Source organism: Danio aesculapii, chromosome 13 (assembly GCF_903798145.1).
Source record: "Danio aesculapii chromosome 13, fDanAes4.1, whole genome shotgun sequence".
In the NCBI taxonomy this organism is placed as follows: domain Eukaryota; kingdom Metazoa; phylum Chordata; class Actinopteri; order Cypriniformes; family Danionidae; genus Danio; species Danio aesculapii.
Genome location: NC_079447.1, coordinates 50,167,045 through 50,185,907, shown reverse-complemented (window position 1 = coordinate 50,185,907; position 18,863 = coordinate 50,167,045). Strand labels below are relative to the sequence as shown.

The 18,863-nt window shown below is 37.8% G+C and overlaps 1 protein-coding gene across 1 annotated transcript in view; it reads right to left on the bottom strand.

The window, feature by feature from the left end:
- prkn (parkin RBR E3 ubiquitin protein ligase) overlaps positions 1–18,863 on the bottom strand; it is a 168,611-nt gene that overhangs the window by 87,570 nt on the left and 62,178 nt on the right. Inside the window, exon 3 of the mRNA XM_056471063.1 lies at positions 5,900–6,119. Coding sequence (XP_056327038.1) covers positions 5,900–6,119 — 220 coding nt within the window. The remainder of the gene's footprint in view (positions 1–5,899; positions 6,120–18,863) is intronic.

The window sequence follows — 18,863 nt, the reverse complement described above, 5'->3', positions numbered from 1 at the left end:
CTAAAGAGAAAAAAATAATGTTCACTTGGCATGTTTCTTAAATTTCTGCAAATATATTATGGTATTTTAATACTTTAGAAGAGTCAAAAACTTAAATACAGCACCTTTAAGCAACAATTTAGCAAAACAATCAAATGTCCCCTATCATACCCTACTGTCTTCTTTAATACAAACATTTAAACTTGTACTACTAATCCTTGAGGTGCAGCTTAGTACAGCGAGTTGGAACAGATCTTTTAATCCCAGTTTCTTTGCAAATCCTGTTCTGTGGACATGTTTATATGCATAACTATTGAGACCATGTTAATACACGGCTGTCAATCAATTCGGTGGGCGGGGAAACCACACTGTTACATCACATTGTGATGGGCCTCAAAATCACAGTGATTTGGATCCTATTTTAACATCAGGAAATTTAAAAAAGAGACTTGTGTTTATATCACCCCAATATGACAGTGGATACACTATACCCACAGACAGTTCTTTCCAAACAGCTTACAAAAGTTGATTTTGCATAATAGAAGCTCTTTAAGAATTTGTTCAGTTTACTGTCAATTATACATTTGTGGTATATCATAGCAGTTTAAGCAAAATTAAAGGGCACCTATGATGAAAATCATCTTTTGTAAGCTGTTTGGACAGAACTGTGTGTAGTATAGTCTGTCCACAGTCAAATTGGGGTGATTTAAACACAACAAGCCAGTTTTATTTTATTTCCTGACGTTAAAATACGATCCAAATCCCTCTCATTATGAGGCCGACCGCTACGTGATGTAGGAGTGTGGTTTTCCCCGCCCACCAAATTGATTGACAGCCGCATATTAACATGTCTCCATAGTAACGCGTATGTTTGTAATGTGTATGTTTGTAATGAATTACATTGAGTTTACCATCTTTATCAGCGCAGCCACGTGTCAGTTTACGTAACGTAACATTAACGTAACGAATATCCATACAGCAGTGGATATTGTGGGTCTCCTGTCACATTTGACGTGCAAAAACAGTGCAAAGTTAAACGTGCGCTGTGTGTGTGTGTGTGTGTGTGTGTGTGCGTGGGAACTTTGTAACAACATTGTGTGTGACTCATCGTTGCAGAAAGGCTTGAATTAACTCCACAACAAACACATCCAATAATCATCAAATAAAATTCTTACTGTAGTGTTTCTCACAAACGTAACGTGAGATCTGCTTCCTTCATGTCTGTCACTGTGCTGTTTATCTGACGCACTCTGACAGGCATGTGGGAACGGTGGGCAGGGAGAACTAGCTTTAAAGGCACAGGCATAAAAACAGCATTGTGTTCAGAGCAGAAAAATCCAATGTTCTGAAGGGTCTAATAAATAATCTGATGGGTGTTTTGAGCCGACACATTCTGGAGACACAAGACTTATCTTAAATCTTGAAAAATAAGGTAAAATAGGTGCCCTTTAAAGGAAAACACCTGAAATAAGTCTTATATTTAAAATGTCTCTTTTCCTGTCTATATTATTATGAAAAACACCATAGAATTGATTAGGGAACCAAGACGAGGGAGATATACTATATAGGAAATACAATCATCCAGAAACATGGATTTTCCTACCACTGCTATGCTGATGATACCCAGCTATACCTTTCTTTTCACCCTGATGATCCCTCGGTTCCAGCTCGCATTTCAGCCTGCCTGTCAGACATTTCACACTGGATGAAAGATCATCATCTTCAGCTTAACCTCACGAAAACGGAAATGCTTGAAGTTTCTGCCAACCCGACTCTTCACCATAACTTTTCAATCCAGATGGATGGAGCAACCATCACTGCATCCAAAATGGTAAAAAGCCTTGGAGTAACAATTGATGACCAACTAAACTTCTCTGAGCACATTTCTAGAACTGCTCGATCTTGCAGATTCACACTCTATAACATCAGAAAGGTCCGACCCTTCCTATCTGAACATGCAGCTCAACTCATTGTTCAAGCTCTTGTTCTCTCCAAACTGGATTATTGCAACTCTCTACTAGCCGGGCTTCCAGCTAACTCTATCAAACCTCTTCAGCTGCTTCAGAACGCAGCAGCACGAGTGGTCTTTGATGAACCCAAAAGAGCACATGTCACTCTGCTACTCACCCGTTTGCACTGGCTGCAGGTTGCTGCTCGCATCAAATTCAAAGCTCTGATTTTTGCTTACAAAGCGACCTTTGGCTTTGCTCCTTCTTATCTGCTCTCACTTCTGCAGATTTATGTGCCCTCCAGAAACTTGCGTTCTGTGAATGAACATCGCCTCGTGGTTCCATCCCGAAGAGGGAAGAAATCACTTTCCCGAACTCTCACATTCAATCTGCCCAGTTGGTGGAATGAACTCCCTAACTACATCAGAACAGCAGAGTCACTTGCTGGCTTCAAGAAACGACTAAAAACTCAACTATTTAGTCTCCACTTTCCTTCCTAATCTGTAACTGCCTCTCTGGCTATACCACTAACTGTACTCTCTCTCAAAAAAACCCCCCTTACATTACTAATGCTTTGCTTCTTAGACTTTACACCCCTGAAACTTGCCTATAGCACTTGTTCACTGTTGCTCTTATAGTTGTGTAAATTGCTTCCTTGTCCTCATTTGTAAGTCGATTTGGATAAAAGCGTCTGCTAAATGACAATGTAAATATTAAAAAAATAAAAAATAAAAATGTATTCTGTTTGGTGTTTAAATAAACAGGATGTGTGCCAAGCAATTCTGCCGACTGGAATTTCAGCAAGCCTTTGTTTACCTTCTGTTCCCTCGCTTCTTGTCCTCTTTTAGTTTACAGCACAGGTAAGTGGGTTAGTTAGAGCACTGAGTGGAGGATAAAAACACAGGAGTACAGAAAAGCTCCGACACGTCGCCGCAGTCCCAGGACAAAGAGCTCGCAATCCAATTAGCGAAAGAGAAGATCCAGACATATTCCTGGCGCATGATTTAGTTTACAGAGGACTTGTCCTATCAGTCTGTCCCATTCCAGTTCAAATCAGTCATGCACACACACCTGGAGCAGCATTCTCATTAGAGCTAAAAGCATGGGGCACCGAGGAGGTACAAGATACCTTGACACGGCTGACAATAAATCGAGCGGAGTGGGTTTTATAAGACAGGCACCCTATTATTTATGATTTCTGCAGGATTCCTCCATTATGCTAATGCTTTTACTGGGAGAAGGGCCGGATAAAAGAGGTGGCGTGATTGGACTAAGTAGCCGAGTGGGCCGCTAGCCAGACTGAGCTTGAAAAGGGAAGGGCGGGCAGAGGACAGCTTGTAAAAGCGCCGCCATTGTGGCAAGTGACAGCATCCACTTCACCAAACCTGAGCGCTTACAAAAACGTTCAAACGCTCTCTCGGAGAGCTGCGTATTACTGCTGAAAAGGAGGTCACAAAAGCCTCAGCGGTGCACAAACTAGCGGAAATGAAAGGATATACAGTACTTACAAAGCAATGCTAGTTTGCTGGGACTAAAAGGATGGTATATGGAGCGAGTCAGTTGCTTTAAACCTGCACAGCTCATAAACATGGCCACAGCAAGCTATAAGTCACAAGAAATGCTTCAATATACCTATTAATCTAACATTAAAATAATATGTAGGTGACACGGTGGCTCAGTGGGTAACACAGCAAGAAGGTCGCTGGTTTGAGTCTCAGTTCGAACAAACCATCGTTATACTAACATACTTATTATACTATATATTATATTATATTATTATTACTTATACTTATAGTAACTTGCCTAATTACCTAACCTGCCTAGTTAACCTAATTAACCTAGTTAAGCCTTTAAATGTCACTTTAAGCTGTATAGAAGTGTCTTGAAGGACATCTAGTCAAATATTATGTACTGTCATCATGGCAAAGAGAAAATAAATGGTAACACTTTAGAATAACTATCTGTTATAACTAGTTAATAGACCATTGATAAACTGTTAGTTAATGGGTTATAAGTGGCTTGTTAAATAATAGTTAATAGTTTGTTAATTAGTTATAACTGTGCCTTATAGATAGCCAATAGATAACTTACAAGCTGTTAGTTAACAAGTTATAAATGACTTGTCAACCGTATTTTAATTATTTATAACTATACCCAATAAATTAGTAATAGATCATGAACAAGCTGCTAGTAAATTACTTACTAAAGACTTGCTAAGTATCAGTTAATAGTTTGTATATGTTACTGGGACGTTATTCTAAAGTTGCAACTATTTTTCATTCATTATCTGTTAGTAAATGAGGAATAGTTGCAACTTTAGAATAACGTCCCAATAACATACTTAAGCTAAAAACGAACACTTAACTAATATATTAACTCACACTTTACAGATCAGTTGTTTACCATTTACTAATACCAGAGAAACTTTGTAGAACAGCAAATGGATAGAACAAAGAACAGCTTGTAAGTTATCTATTGGCTATCTATAAGGCACAGTTATAAATAATTAACAAACTATTGACTATTATTTAACAAGTCACTTATAACCCATTAACTAACAGTTTATTAATGGTCTATTAAGTAGTTATTACCAGGGGCGCTGCTAGACATAGCCCCCTCCCCCCCCATTCATTTTCTTTTCGGCTTAGTCCCTTTATTAATCCGGGGTCGCCTCAGCAGAATGAACCACCAACTCATTCAGCATTTGTTTTATGCAGCGGATGTCCTTCCAGCTGCAACCCATCACTGGGAAACACATACACACACACATACACTACAGACAATTTAGCCTACCCAATTAACCTGTACCACATGTCTTTGGACTGTGGGGGAAACCGGAGCACCCGGAGGAAACCCACGCGAACGCAGGGAGAACATGCAAACTCCACACAGAAACGTCAACTGACCCAGACGAGGCTCGAATCAGCGACCTTCTTGCTGTGAGGCGACAGCACGACCTACTGCGCCACTGCAAATATTATACAATTATTATTCTAAATAATCTTAAATGTAACTGGAAAACAATGTTGACACAACTGGAGTGATATGCTAAGGTCATTTAAGAAATCTTTTGCATAAATATTAATTTAATTTGAATGAAATTCTATACACAATTCAATAAAATACAAAAAAATGATGTTTTATAGAATTATCTGCTGTCTTAGACTTGACACATGGCAGAGAATTAGGTTTATTAAGTCTTTACCTCCCTGACCCGTCATCCCTCCTCATCTCGTCATCCCTCATTTTTGCTTTATACAAAAAAATCTATCAGGAGGCACGCTTAGTAAGATCACTGTCATATTGTTTAAACTTTAGTTTTGTCGACTAGCTAAACAAAAAAGCTGTTATGCTGCATGAGCGGCGCGTGAGCATCAAGTAGCCTACTTTTTTGGCGCGCATGTTAACTACCGAGACTCGCACCGGCAGAAGAGCAGCACGTGCGAGAGGTGCGCGAGTTCTCTGCGCACACACGGAGATGCGTTAGTTTGCTTTTTGATTACACTACATTGCTTTCACCAGCGTTGGTTCGGTTGCACATAGAGAATAACGTCTTTATTTTGGAATTAGCACTCTTAATAAATACACTTGCATATGAAGTAAATCATATCTCAAAGCATTTACTGGGGCACTGGAGATTTTTAATGGGGCACGTGCCCCAGTAAATTGGGTCTAGTGACACCCCTGGTTATAACGGATAGTTATTCTAGAGTGTTACCAAATAAATCAGTTATTAGAAATGAGTTAATAAAACTATTATAATTAGAAATGTGTTCTCTCTGCTAAACTGAAATTGGGGAAAAAATAAACAAGGGGGCTAATATTTCAGGGGGGCTAATAATTCTGACTTTAACTGTATGTAAATTATTTATTTGAACACTATTAATACTACATTAAATCAAATGATGGCTCTTACAGGGTATAGTAAGCAGTAAACACAGTTTATTATCTGCTGACTGAAAAATAAACACCTGTGTGTCCAGCGGTGTCCTCCCGTTTGGATGCTTCAGTCTCCAGGAGGACGGCCAGGCCTTCAGATGCGGTAGTCTGACGGGAGCTGCTGAGGTCGAGTCGGGTCAGGCTCTCCATCCCGCTGCCCAGTCTGCGCTGCTGGACGAGCTCTGAGCGGTGGGCAGAGGTGGACGGGGGCAGAACCACATGAACCGTGCTCTGCTCCGGGAGATCACAGCCCTGTCACACAACAGGACAAGCAGATACAGTCTCATTCATGTTTGATAGCAATATACCTCTGAGATTTGGGATTTTTCTTCTTTTCTTTTTTTATTTTCTATCTGTAACACATTTTGCACCACTATTTCTTATTTATGCTTTGGAAACTGGGCTGCACGGTGGCGCAGTGGGTAGCACGTTCGCCTCACAGCAAGATGGTCGCTGGTTCGAGCCTCGGCTGGGTCAGTTGGCGTTTCTGTGTGGAGTTTGCATGTTCTCCCCATGTTGGCGTGGGTTTCCTCTGGTTCAAAGATATGCGGTACAGATGAATTGGGTAGGCTAAATTGTCCACATGTGTGTGAACGAGTGTATGGATGTTTCCCAGCAATGGAAAAGGCATCCACTGGAAGGGCATCCACTGCGTAAAACATATGCTGGATAAGTTGGCGGTTCATTCCGCTGTGGCGAGCCCAGATTAATAAAAGGACTAAGGCGAAACTAAAATGAATGAATGAATGATTGCTTTGGAAACTGTTGATCTAGAACTCAATTTCTATCAATTTTCATCACGAATTGATTCTTAAGCTTCTGATTTAATTCAGTTTCCAGGCCAATTAAATTGGATTCAATATTGATTTAGACACAGTACAGTATTTCAGAAACAGCGAATGTTCACTTTTAGCAATAATAATTCTCTACATAAGCCTGTAGACCAGCTGTCCTCAACCACCGGGTAAATTGGGGTGACATAGATTAACCATGTTCTGTAAACAAAGATGTTCACTGCGTTTTATTTTATAGTTTGCTTTATCCAGTTAAGGAGCCCAGTTTGGGGCATTTTACTTTTTTAAAACAGGACAGTGAAATGGTGGAGAGTCATTTCGGCTTGGGAACGAATATTGTTTACGAGTCGTTTATATCTCATTCGTGGGCAGTTCCGTGTACGAAGAAAAACGGAAGTAAGCGAAAACAATGGAGTTGTCATGCATCAATTATAATTATATGCTTACTTTTGTCTGGCGATGTTCATCCATGCCCTGGTCTGTCAACAGGTTAAGTCACGCTTTGATGAGCGGCGTGCGGGCGGCGAAGAGCTTCGGAGACCAGCGATTCAATCAATTCAATTCTGATGTATATTCATAAATATTTTGTGCTATAACTAGTAGTAAAAGGAAGATATGATCAACTCAGTATTTATTTAATGCTAAGACTTTGTTTCACATCAAAAGAATAGCTAAAAACAGCTTAGACGTAAAGATGGTATCGTTTCATCAAAATGAGAATCGTTTTCAATCTAGAAATCCATATTTTCAACTCAACCTTAGCGCAAAGTAGATTAATTACCATGCAGATTAATCAGTATAGATCAAAGTAGATTAATTACCACTCATCTGATAACCATTGAATAATTCATGATGATTATTATTGTGAAAATGGAGTGTAACCCGGTAGTTACTCCATGTCAGAATAAGAAGTGTGGAGAAATTTTATCTATTTTTTTATTTTTCCTGAGATCATACACAGCGACAGTGATATGACTAGTAATTCTATGGTGCCGGAGTTTCAAAAGCGCATTATAAGAGGATCTTTTCATCCTGTTGTCTTTCATTTCTGTCTCAGGCATGAGGAAAGAAAGGATCAAACTTTGCTTTCGTAAGTGCCTTCACAAATGCAAGTAATCAAGCTGGCACACACACCGCAGACCACCGGGACTGCAGTGTGGAGAGACAAAAACAAAACAGGTATAGAGAATAAACATGCCCATCATTGTGCGATGCTGACAAAAAGCTTGTATCATGCGGAGAACGAAGAAAAGATAAAAGGTAACACCAGCATTGTGTGGAGACGGCAGAAAAATGACATAGATATCATACTGTATGAGGAGAGCTTTAATAGTGTACAATTCCCATAAGCATTTGTTTGATGTTTGGAAATTGAGTCCGCTCGTTTCCTTTCTGGATATGAAAGTCTGTGAATTTCCGAAAAAAAAAAAAAAAAAACACAATACTTGAGCATTTTGCAGATCTTTATATTCATGAAGAATACGTTCATGCAAAAACAAACAAACAAACAAACAAACAAACAAACAAACAAACAAACAAACAACCACAACTGTTAACTGTCAACATGCCATTTGTTAGTATAACGATACTGTTTTTAAAATTCAATGACCATCTTTTATTGGGTATTTAAAGGAGCAAACAGGGGAAAAGTATCAAAAACTGTATGCTGTAAATATGTAAAACAAAAAACATAAAAACATAAAACAAAACTAATGAAATTGAAACAAACAAAAAAAATGTATTGTTTTGAATGCATAAATTGCATTCATTTTTTAGACAATGTCGATTCACCAAAACAAAATTAGACAAAACCAAAGAAACTAAACAAAATCCAATTACATGTAATAAAGCAAAATTTAATTAAATAAAAAAATCGAAGTGAAATTACATGAAACAAAAGAAGCAAAACAAAACAAAATGAAGTGAAACAAAATGAAATGAAAGAAACAGAACAAACTAAAAGAAATCAAAGAAACAAAACAATTTTGAATTACATGTAATGAAGCAAAATTAAATTAAAGAATAAATAAAAAACAAATGAAACTACATTAAACAGAAACAAAACAAAACAAAATGAAGTGAAACAAAATGAAATGAAACAGAACAAACTAAAACAAATCAAAGAGACAAAACTATTTTCAATTACATGTAATGAAGCAAAATTAAATTAAAGAATAAATAAAAAACAAATGAAACTACATTAAACAGAAACAAAACAAAACAAAACAAAATGAATTGAAACAAAATGAAATGAAACAGAATAAACTAAAACAAATCAAAGAGACAAAACTATTTTCAATTACATGTAATGAAGCAAAATAAATTAAAGAATAAATAAAAAACAAATGAAACTACATTAAACAGAAACAAAACAAAACAAAATGAAGTGAAACAAAATGAAATGAAACAGAACAAACTAAAACAAATCAAAGAGACAAAACTATTTTCAATTACATGTGATGAAGCTAAATAAATTAAAGAATAAATAAAAAACAAATGAAACTACGTGAAACAGAAGCAAAACAAAACAAAACCAAATGAATTGAAACTAAATGAAACTAAATGAAAGTAACAGAACAAACTAAAACAACTGAAAGAAACAAAACATGTAATGAAGCAAAATTAAATTAAATAAAAAAATGAAAATAAAAAACTAAATGAAACTACATAAAATAAAAGAAGTTAAACAAAACAAACAAAACAAAACAAAACAAATGAAAGAAACAGAACAAAGTTAAACCAAATGTAATAAAAATGAAGTGGATGTGATGAAGCAAAATTTAATAAAAAAGTTAATAAAAAACAAAAAACAACCCTAAATGAAACTGCATGAAAAAAAGATAGCAAAACAAATTGAAACAAATTGAACTAAAACAAAACGAAATGAAATTAAATGAAAGAAACAGAACAAAATTAAATTAAATGTAGTAAAATGAAAATAAACAAAATGAAAGAAAGAAACTAAACGAAACTAAACAAAATTACAAAGCAAAACAAAACACAAATGAAATGAAACAAAGATAAATAAATTAAAAGACGATAAACAAAATGACAAAGCAAAACAAAACAAAACAAAACAAAACACAAATGAAGTGAAACAAAGATAAATAAAACTAAAAGAAACTAAACAAAATAAAGAAACAAACAAAACAAAACACAAATAAGTGAAACAAAGATAAATAAAACTAAAAGAAACTAAACAAAATGAAAAGAAACGTAATGAAACTAAATGAAATAAAATGAAAGAAACAAACAAACAAGCTGAAACTAAATAAAACGATGTGAAACAAAACAAAAGAAAGAGAAAATGAAGAAGTGAAACAAAGCCAAAAAAAAAAAAGGTTTTTAAAAAGTTGAATGAATAATTGAAATAATTGAATAATTTGAAATGACTATTTAATGTTTAGACAATGTCATTATAAACACTATTAAACTGCAACCCTCTGCCATTTAGGTTTTCTTCGTTGAGCAAAGAATCCTTTTAAGCTGGAAAATAAGCAGAATATTTGACACAACTCCGACAAGAACATTCCCTCTTTGACAGGCATATTTTTTTGTCTGCAACCATTCTCTTGATGTAAGAACAACCAACATAGACGGCCAAAACAATGATGTGAATCTAATCTTCTCTGTTTTACCCAGCACTCGCTAAAGGTTCATTTTCCATTCGAATGCATAAATAAAATTTAGACCCCCTCTCTCTGCATCGGACCACCATCTAAGCCTCATCACACTTTCCTGTAATAAAGAAGGCTTCTAATAAAGACTGCAACAAAGATAAGCCGCACGCTGGCAAAAGAAGCGGCCACAGCAACACAATGCCAGATCCCTATCGAGACAGGAATGGAAATTAGCATTGATCATTAGTAACATGATGGATGCCTGAAAGACCGCTGTGACATAAAATATTCCGGTCAATATCAATTTAGTCGCGCGGCAGTGTGTTTTGACTTTGCATCTGTACTGCATGACAAAAATATTAAAGGGGAGCTACTACACAAAATGTAAAATAAGTCCCCAGTGTGTGTGTGTGTGTGTGTGTGTGTGTGCGTGTGTGTGTGCGCGTGTGTGTGTGAAGTTTATGCGCAAAATAACTCATAAACAATGTTTTGTAACTCTTTGAATCTGCTCCTTTTAGGCTTTGATCCTCATTGTGCCGTTTTGGTGACTGTCGCTTTAAATTCAAATGAGATCGTGCACTTTTAAAAAAGAAGGCGGAGCTACAAATTCCTGTGTGTCAGCATAGTGGCAGATTCTAAAAACAAGGCTAACGTCCTATGCTAATGAGGGAGAGATGGTCACTAGTGGGCGGGGCTTCCCCCTCTGATGACGCATACAAAGAGAGAATGTCAATCAAAGTGTTTCTGCACTGTTTTCATCAAGTCTGATTATTAAAAAAATTATTTAACCATTAGAAGCTGGTTATTTTCACACATTGTTACAACACAACTGTGTTTAAACCCCTTATGAAAGTGTTTTTTGCATAATAGGTCCCCTTTAAGCATCAAAGCGAGATGACCCCCCTGAATCTAACGTCTACGGTATAAACACGTGATAACCTCTAATTCACATTAATGGAGGTTTTCCTGATAACTCCTGTACTCTGAGTAAAGGGTAAAGCTTTGGGCAAAAATAACACCACAAATGCACTCTGAGATAAAAAGCAATTTCCAGGATGTGAACTTGTGACATTTAGAAAAAAGCATCGATCCAAACAAACACACACACACACACACACACACACACAACGTGAAAACTGAGCACAAAACTAAGAGACAGGAAAATCAGTCATAACTAGGGCCAGACAGAATCTGTGAACAGTTTTTGCTATTTCTAAATTATTTTGAAAGCACAGTAAATCCTTGGAGAGGAAGGTGGCCGAAAGGATATTAAAGACTGTACAAAGTAGAATCGAATCCAACGCGTTTACAGCTGCTCTGAGCTCTGGATGAAAATGTTAGCTTCTGAAACCGAAGCCAGCCATTTCTTCTCACCGTTTGGGAGTGTTATTCGAAGTCTAGCAGGGAAAAGAAGCGCAGGTTTAAGTTACGTGTGTAGAGTGACGCCATCACATATTTATATTACATATTTTTTCGTGCGCCACTCTCGCGTTTGTCCCTTTCTGAAAGGATCAGATGTCAGAAGCACTTCAATAATCACGCGCACGTTATTAATATGGCCTCAGGAAGTTTGTTACTTCAAATATAGATGCGCGGCTATCTCTCTGCAGAAAGTGAAACCGCTCGTGCTTTAGACAGGCTCGTAAAACAACAACAGGACACAGCAGATTTTGTTCTATTTGGCTTTGTGGCTGTTAATCAAGATGACAACAAGGGTTGTTTGAGCTCGGGTCGACCATGGCTTGTTATTATATGTATATATTATGATGGTGTAATGTCTTGGCGGTATTTTTAAAAATGGCGGTTCCTTTGTTTTCATTCTCCTGCTTCTGCGAGTGACGTATCTCTGTAAACCAATAGAATTCAGCTGTGCGTCTTGCTCTGCCTTACTACTCTTTAGGCCTGCCATATACCCTTTGCAAAGTGCTATGGTACGGTCGCTTTTAGGTACCCTTTGATAGTAGAAATGGCCATAAAAGCATCCTGAACCGAATTGTACCGTACCGTACCACTCAGTGGAAACGGGCCATTAAAGGGACTTTGTTACATGTACCTAGCTCAATATTATGCTAAGATGTGGTAGCAGTACTCTAAGGACACCTGGTGGTTACAAGGGATAATGCCTAATTAAAAGTATAGTCTAAAAGTAAATAGATCATTATCGTTTATCTCAGGACACTTTTTCGTTCTATTTATATTTATCGTTATCATGTTTGGTACGAACAGGCCTTATATACCTAAGAATAAAGTCTGGCTGGCAAGTGCATTTGAATGATTGATGCTAACTTTTATTCACTTCTATTATTTACATTTTCAAATCCAGTTACGTTTGAGGACAGAGCGGCGCTTGTATTCCTGATGAGCCGCAAGTGCCTTCATTTTAAACACATGTGACCTTTTTTTCAATCCAGACATTCTCTTGGGGGAGCCTGATCAACAAGTCAGTGCTTTAAAAGACAGAGAGGCTGTGCATTAGCAATGACTCGGCTCTTTCAAAAAAGGTACGCAGCGGCTGAATTTCAATGCTGAAAGCACGGAGACAATCAATTTGTCTTTCATGCGGAATCATAAGCAGCCCCAGAGAGTCTGGACACTTTCTCAAGGTCATTTATGGCCGTCGCTGGCATCGGGACACAACATTTTCATCTATATTTCATCTTCATTTCAGTGACACGGGATTAGCTTAGACCGTGAGCTGAATATATAGAGCGTGCATGATTAGCAGATTAGCTTGTCGTAGAATTATGACAAGAATTCTTAAGAAAAATGGATGCGCCACAAAACTCGACCCTGCTGTAGAAGTGCTGGTGTGACGTTAAATGATATTTGACTTTGAAGAATGTTGAACACTGAAATGATGGGTATGACAAAGGTATTATAATGAGATGGTGAATTATGAGGACATTGTTGATATCCTTATGTTTCAAAGGGCTTATAAATAATACAGAATTAGTTTTTTTTTAGGTCCTGTTAGGGGGGTTAGGTGTAGGGTTGAGTGTAGAGCAATTGAAAATACAGTCGGTACAGTATAAAAACTATAGAAACCCATAGAATGTCCCCATAATTCACAAAAACAAACCTGGCACACACAACCCAGCTTTTCTTATTTCAGTGGAAACATACAAATATATAGAGATGTCTATGAGCAGAAGAGTACGATCTACTTTATCACCCCTGCTGAAAAATCCAACTTAAACCAGCCTAGGCTGGTTGGCTGGTTTTAGCTGGTTGACCAGCCTGGTTTTAGAGGGGTTTTGGCCATTTCCAGGCTGGTTTCCAGCCATTTCCAGCCTGGTCTTAGCTGGTCAGGCTGGAAAATGACCAGCTAAATCCAGCTAAAACCAGCTTGACCAGCCTGGTTTAAGCTGGACATAGCTGGTTTTGGCTGGGCTTCCAGCCTGGCAAGGTGGTCAAGCTGGTTTTAGCTGGTCATTTTCCAGCCTGACCAGCTAAGACCAGGCTGGAAATGGCTGGAAGCCAGCCTGAAAGTGGCCAAAACCCCTCTAAAACCAGGCTGGTCAACCAGCTAAAACCAGCCTAGGCTGGTTTAAGCTGTTTTTTTCAGTAGGGACACGTCATGTTGTTTTTGTTGCCTAGGTAAAGTTAGCTAACTGTGAGGCGAAGCAATCTAATATATAGCCAACACTAACAAGAAACAGCATGCTAGACCCACCAAAAAGTCAAGAGGGTTTCGCCAGAGGTTGAGTGGAAAAATCGAGACTCATCGAACACGGAGAATCGCAACTACAGTTTTATGACACTGGTAAAAGGCAATTGCACTCATCAACCACAAGGGGGAGCCACGGAATAAATTTGCATAGTGTTACTTTACACACAACAATCCTTCTTGCAACAATTTGCATGTAAAAGAAACATATAGATTCCCAAACATCAGGTTTTATAGTTAAATGCGATAACGACTCCCAAGCATTTGCAAAGTGCGCGCATGCATGCTCGTTTAAATTGAGCACAATCCACAGCTACAGTTGAAGTCAGAATTATTAGCCGCCGTTTATTTTTGACCTTAAAATGGCTTTTAAAAAATTTAAAACTGCTTTCATTCTAGCCAAAATAAAACAAATCAGACTTTCTCCAGAAGAAAAAATATTATCGGACATACTGTGAAAATTTCTTTGCTCTGTTAAACATCAATTGGGAAATATTTAAAATAGAAAAAAAAAATCAAAGGGGGGCTAATAATTCTGACTTCAACTGTATGTAAGTTATGCGTCTGGGAGCGAAGTGGGATATTCTGTACTCCCTACTAAGGTTTGTCAACTTTATATTTCATTAATGATGAAAAGACAAATAGGCCATATGTCTAACAATTATAACATGAGTCCACCAAAGAGCTTTTTATACAAATGATCTCATTTCGGAGAATATTACTGAATATAAAAATGTAGTAACCAGTAATATTAAGATTGCACAGTAGGATGGTAGTAGTGCACTATGTTTTAAGTCTTTAATTATGTACTGTATGATGTTAAAGTCCATGCGAACTGGACACTGCTGAGATTTTCATTTCAGTATGTTGATGTTTTTCCAACCAAAACAGAATATTGAGTAGGGGGTGGGTCTTTAATCATTCCCTTGTAGCAAACTAACAATAAGGGGCGGATTACACCAAATGCACTTTGCATGCTGCCTTTTTTTGTTGACAAGAAAAAGTGTGAGGTGTGCTGCGCTTTTTATGTCACTAAGCAACCACTGAATCAGCTGCTTTCTGTGAAAATAAACAACAGCTGTCTCATAAGTTTCAATTCTAAACGTTCGAATCAAACAAAATCAGCATTTTATTCACTGAAATCGTAAAAGCACAAGTCTGGTCCAACCTTCTCCCCGGAGAAACGTCAGCGATTGATAATTAGCTACTGTACTAGAAGACAGGGCTTCATTCGCCATATTGACTTACACTTTTCCCAATTCAAAACTATACGACTGACATGTCTTGTGTATTCTATAGTCTTTGGTATTACTCAAACCCGCAACCATTGCAACGCTACTTGTACAATTTGATACCAGTGAACCTCTAGGCATCTTTGAGCCTGAATGCATGAATGTGCGAATTAAATTTAAGCCCTGTTGTGTCCCACAGTGTAATAAAAATAATACAGGTTTAGAAAATCATTGGTAAGCTGTCATTTTCAGTCCTTAAAGGAAACCCCTTTGTTAGCAAGTCTGACAAAACTGGATATGACCATGAGAAATGTACATTGTAACACCATATAATGTGATTTATTATAATATCCCCTTTTCAAATTAGCATATTCTAAAAGCCCACTGTTGAGAAGCCAGTTAAAATCCAGTCTGTTGGTTGTATGAGAGATGAGTAAGCATCTTTGGAGAGCAGTGACAATGTGAGCCGGGCTCTGCTGAGACACGTCTCCATGCAGACAGATGGTGTGGAGAGCTGGGCTTTCAGACACTGTGACTAATACGAGCCGGGAGTTCCAACTTCTTCTGCACTTCATTTCACAAAACTGAGGAGGATCGACACCAGATTGCAGTTCCAGGCTGGTCACTGCTAGTTTTCGGTGTTGTTAATAACAAAAACTGTTAATAATGTGAGAAAAATAACCCATTAAAATGAATGTATGGAGATCTTGTTAGCCACCTTTTCCTAACAACTATTTAATATACTTGATTTAATATTGAATAGTTGCTGTGTGATGTTTTTATTGCTGTGAGCTTTATATACTGCCAAATAAACATACAGAAACTTGTAGATTACACAAAAACATCCTAATTTTCACTACAACTCCGGGTTACTGCTATTTGTTTTTTCTAATGAACCCTTTTCTCAATTTTCTCAGACCCGGGTTTCTCAGTAGCGGAAGCCATCATAGTTGGGTAAACTTAGAGCACAGTGAATTGGAGAGTCGGGAATCGGACGTTACCTCCTGATCAGGACTTGAATATATATTTGCTGAAATAATAAAAGAAAAACTCCACAATAGTGATATCAAGACTTTCAGAAAAAGGGACAAAAAAAGTGTGATAATGGTAGCCAGAAGAGAGAATAACTATGCGTTCACACCGAAGGCAGCAAGAGCGTCAAAGTAGCCAGAAGTAGGGATTGCAGATCTGATCACATGATCAGAAATCGGGGCCAATCACGTGGTTTCAGACTCGATCGGAATCGAACGTTACCTCCCGATCAGGACTCAAATATATATGCGTGTATACACAGTTGAAGTCAGAATTATTAGCCCCCCTTGAATTTTTTTTTCTTTTTAAAATATTTCCCAATTGATGTTTAACGGAGCAAAGAAATTTTCACAGTATGTCTGATAATATTCTTTCTTCTGGATAAAGTCTTATTTGGTTTATTTAGGCTAGAATAAAAGAAGTTTTCAATTTTTTAAAAGCCATTTTAAGGTCAAAATTATAAGCCCCCTTAAGCTAATTTTTTTTCTCGATAGTCTACAGAACAAGTAATCATTATACAAAAATCGATATAACTTGTATAAATTACCCTAACCTGCCTTGTTAACCTAATTAACCTAGTTAAGCCTTTAAATGTCACTTTAAGCTGTATAGAAGTGTCTTGAAAAATATCTAGTAAATTATTTTACTGTCATCATGGTAAAGATAAAATAAATCAGTGATTAGAAATGAGTTATTAAAACTATTATGATTAGAAATGTGTTGAAAGAATCCTCTCTACGTTAAACAGAAACTGGGGGAAAAAATAAACAGGGGGGCTAATAATTCAGGGGGCTAATAATTTAACTGTATATACTTCAACTGTATGTGACTTCAACTGTGTGTATATGTATTATTGTTCAACACATCTATAGTTATGCCGTGGCACAGAGTTAGACCTCTTTCTTGACCTCTTTCTTGACACACAGAAACAGCAATGCATGCGCATGACATCACTTTAATACAGAGACGCTATTGGTTAATTGCCGACAAAGTACAACATGGAAGCAGCTTGAAGCGGAAAAAGCAAGTATGGTCTGGAGGTATTATAAAGTTGATGAGGACAACATTGCCTTAGCTAACAGTGAGATATGTAAACTTGGGATTGCCTGCCAGGTATTTAAAGTTGAGGTGCTATTTGTTTTATATTAGTTTTTTATATTTACTGTTGCACTAAAGTCCAAAAGTGAAGAATTGATGTTATTTATTACTTGATTGTTCAAGCTCCCTCACAGAAGTGCTCTGTTTGTTAACAGAGTTGTTGAATGTTAAACTAGGGTGAATTCAATAAAAAATAAGGAACATCCTTGATCTGTTCCTTCGCTTTTCTTTATTCTTTTTTTTATTGAAGTATTGGATCGGTTTCGGTATTGGTAGATGACTCTCGGACTTGAGGGCAAAAAAACCTGAGCCGGAAGTCATTCATTTTCAATGGGAGCTGGTGGCGATAAGTGGCGAGGAGCGGCAAGGAGCAGTGTGGTGCATCTTCGCCAGTGTGGGCGTTGAGGAGAGTTGAAATCAAGTAAGCTTTGTGGTAATGACGCATTTCGGCGGCAAGCAATCGGAATGTTGAAGTCCACCGCTTGAGAGAAGTCCAGATAACACAGTCCTGTGAACTTTGGTTCTGACCACAGTGGTTCTCAAGGATTTGATTTTTTGCGTTCGCCGAATTTCCAATTATTTACGAAGTTCTTAATGGACATACATTAAAAAAACGTCACGCCTCTACTAGCACATGCTTTTGCTCTGTTGTGTAAATACTGTCAGTCAGTGTAACTTTTAGTCGTATTAGTCTGAGCCTGAATCAAACAGAAAATGAAGCATCTGCCTGCTCTCTAAAATAAAATCCGACAAGTGTATTTCATAGATATTTAGACTATAAGCATGTGTAAGTAATATGAAGCGTTCTCATATCTTTTGCGAGTTCATTATTTGAGATGTAGAACAAATTTTTTTTTTAAACGAACGCTACGGGGCGGTGTGACGCTGTTCCTTTTCGTGCTTACCATCTGACAGCTTACCCCGTATGGAGGGCTTTCCCGCCGCAACCAGTTTGTCCAGTTAGCTCGTCGTGTACGTCGGCGGACTTGAGACGCAGAGAGGAGATGACAACGACAACGGGGTTTGAGTCCAGGGAAGAGTTGTTACAGAAATCAGGTAAGACAAAAACAGAATCCAAAAAATAAAATGAACAAGTGAATAACAGGGTGAGAATGTGGTAAAATCTGAAAACGTGGTAAAATCAGACGAGGGCTTTTCTTTTTCTGGATGGCATTTGTAAGTCGTTGATTGGGTTTTAGGGAAGTAAGTGGGTGGGCGGGTCAATCAATAAAATTGGTTGGGTTTACGGAATGAGGAGCGTGGGTCTGTCGATTGGTCGGCTGGCCAGTTAGTCATCCAGTCATTCAGCCAGTCAGACAGACGTTCGATCGACAGCGGTCTCTGGTGAGTTTACGGAAGAACAGCAGGCGTAAACGGCACTTGCAAGAGACTTGGATTAGCGAATACAAAAACTGCAAAAATACGTACCTCCCGGGACGTATTTAGCGGTCTCCAGAAACGTCCATGGGACTACGTTTTCAGAATGAGCCTGGGTTGAGCGTATTAAATTCAGAGATGTTGTTTATGTTCACACATCTACATTACATATCAAC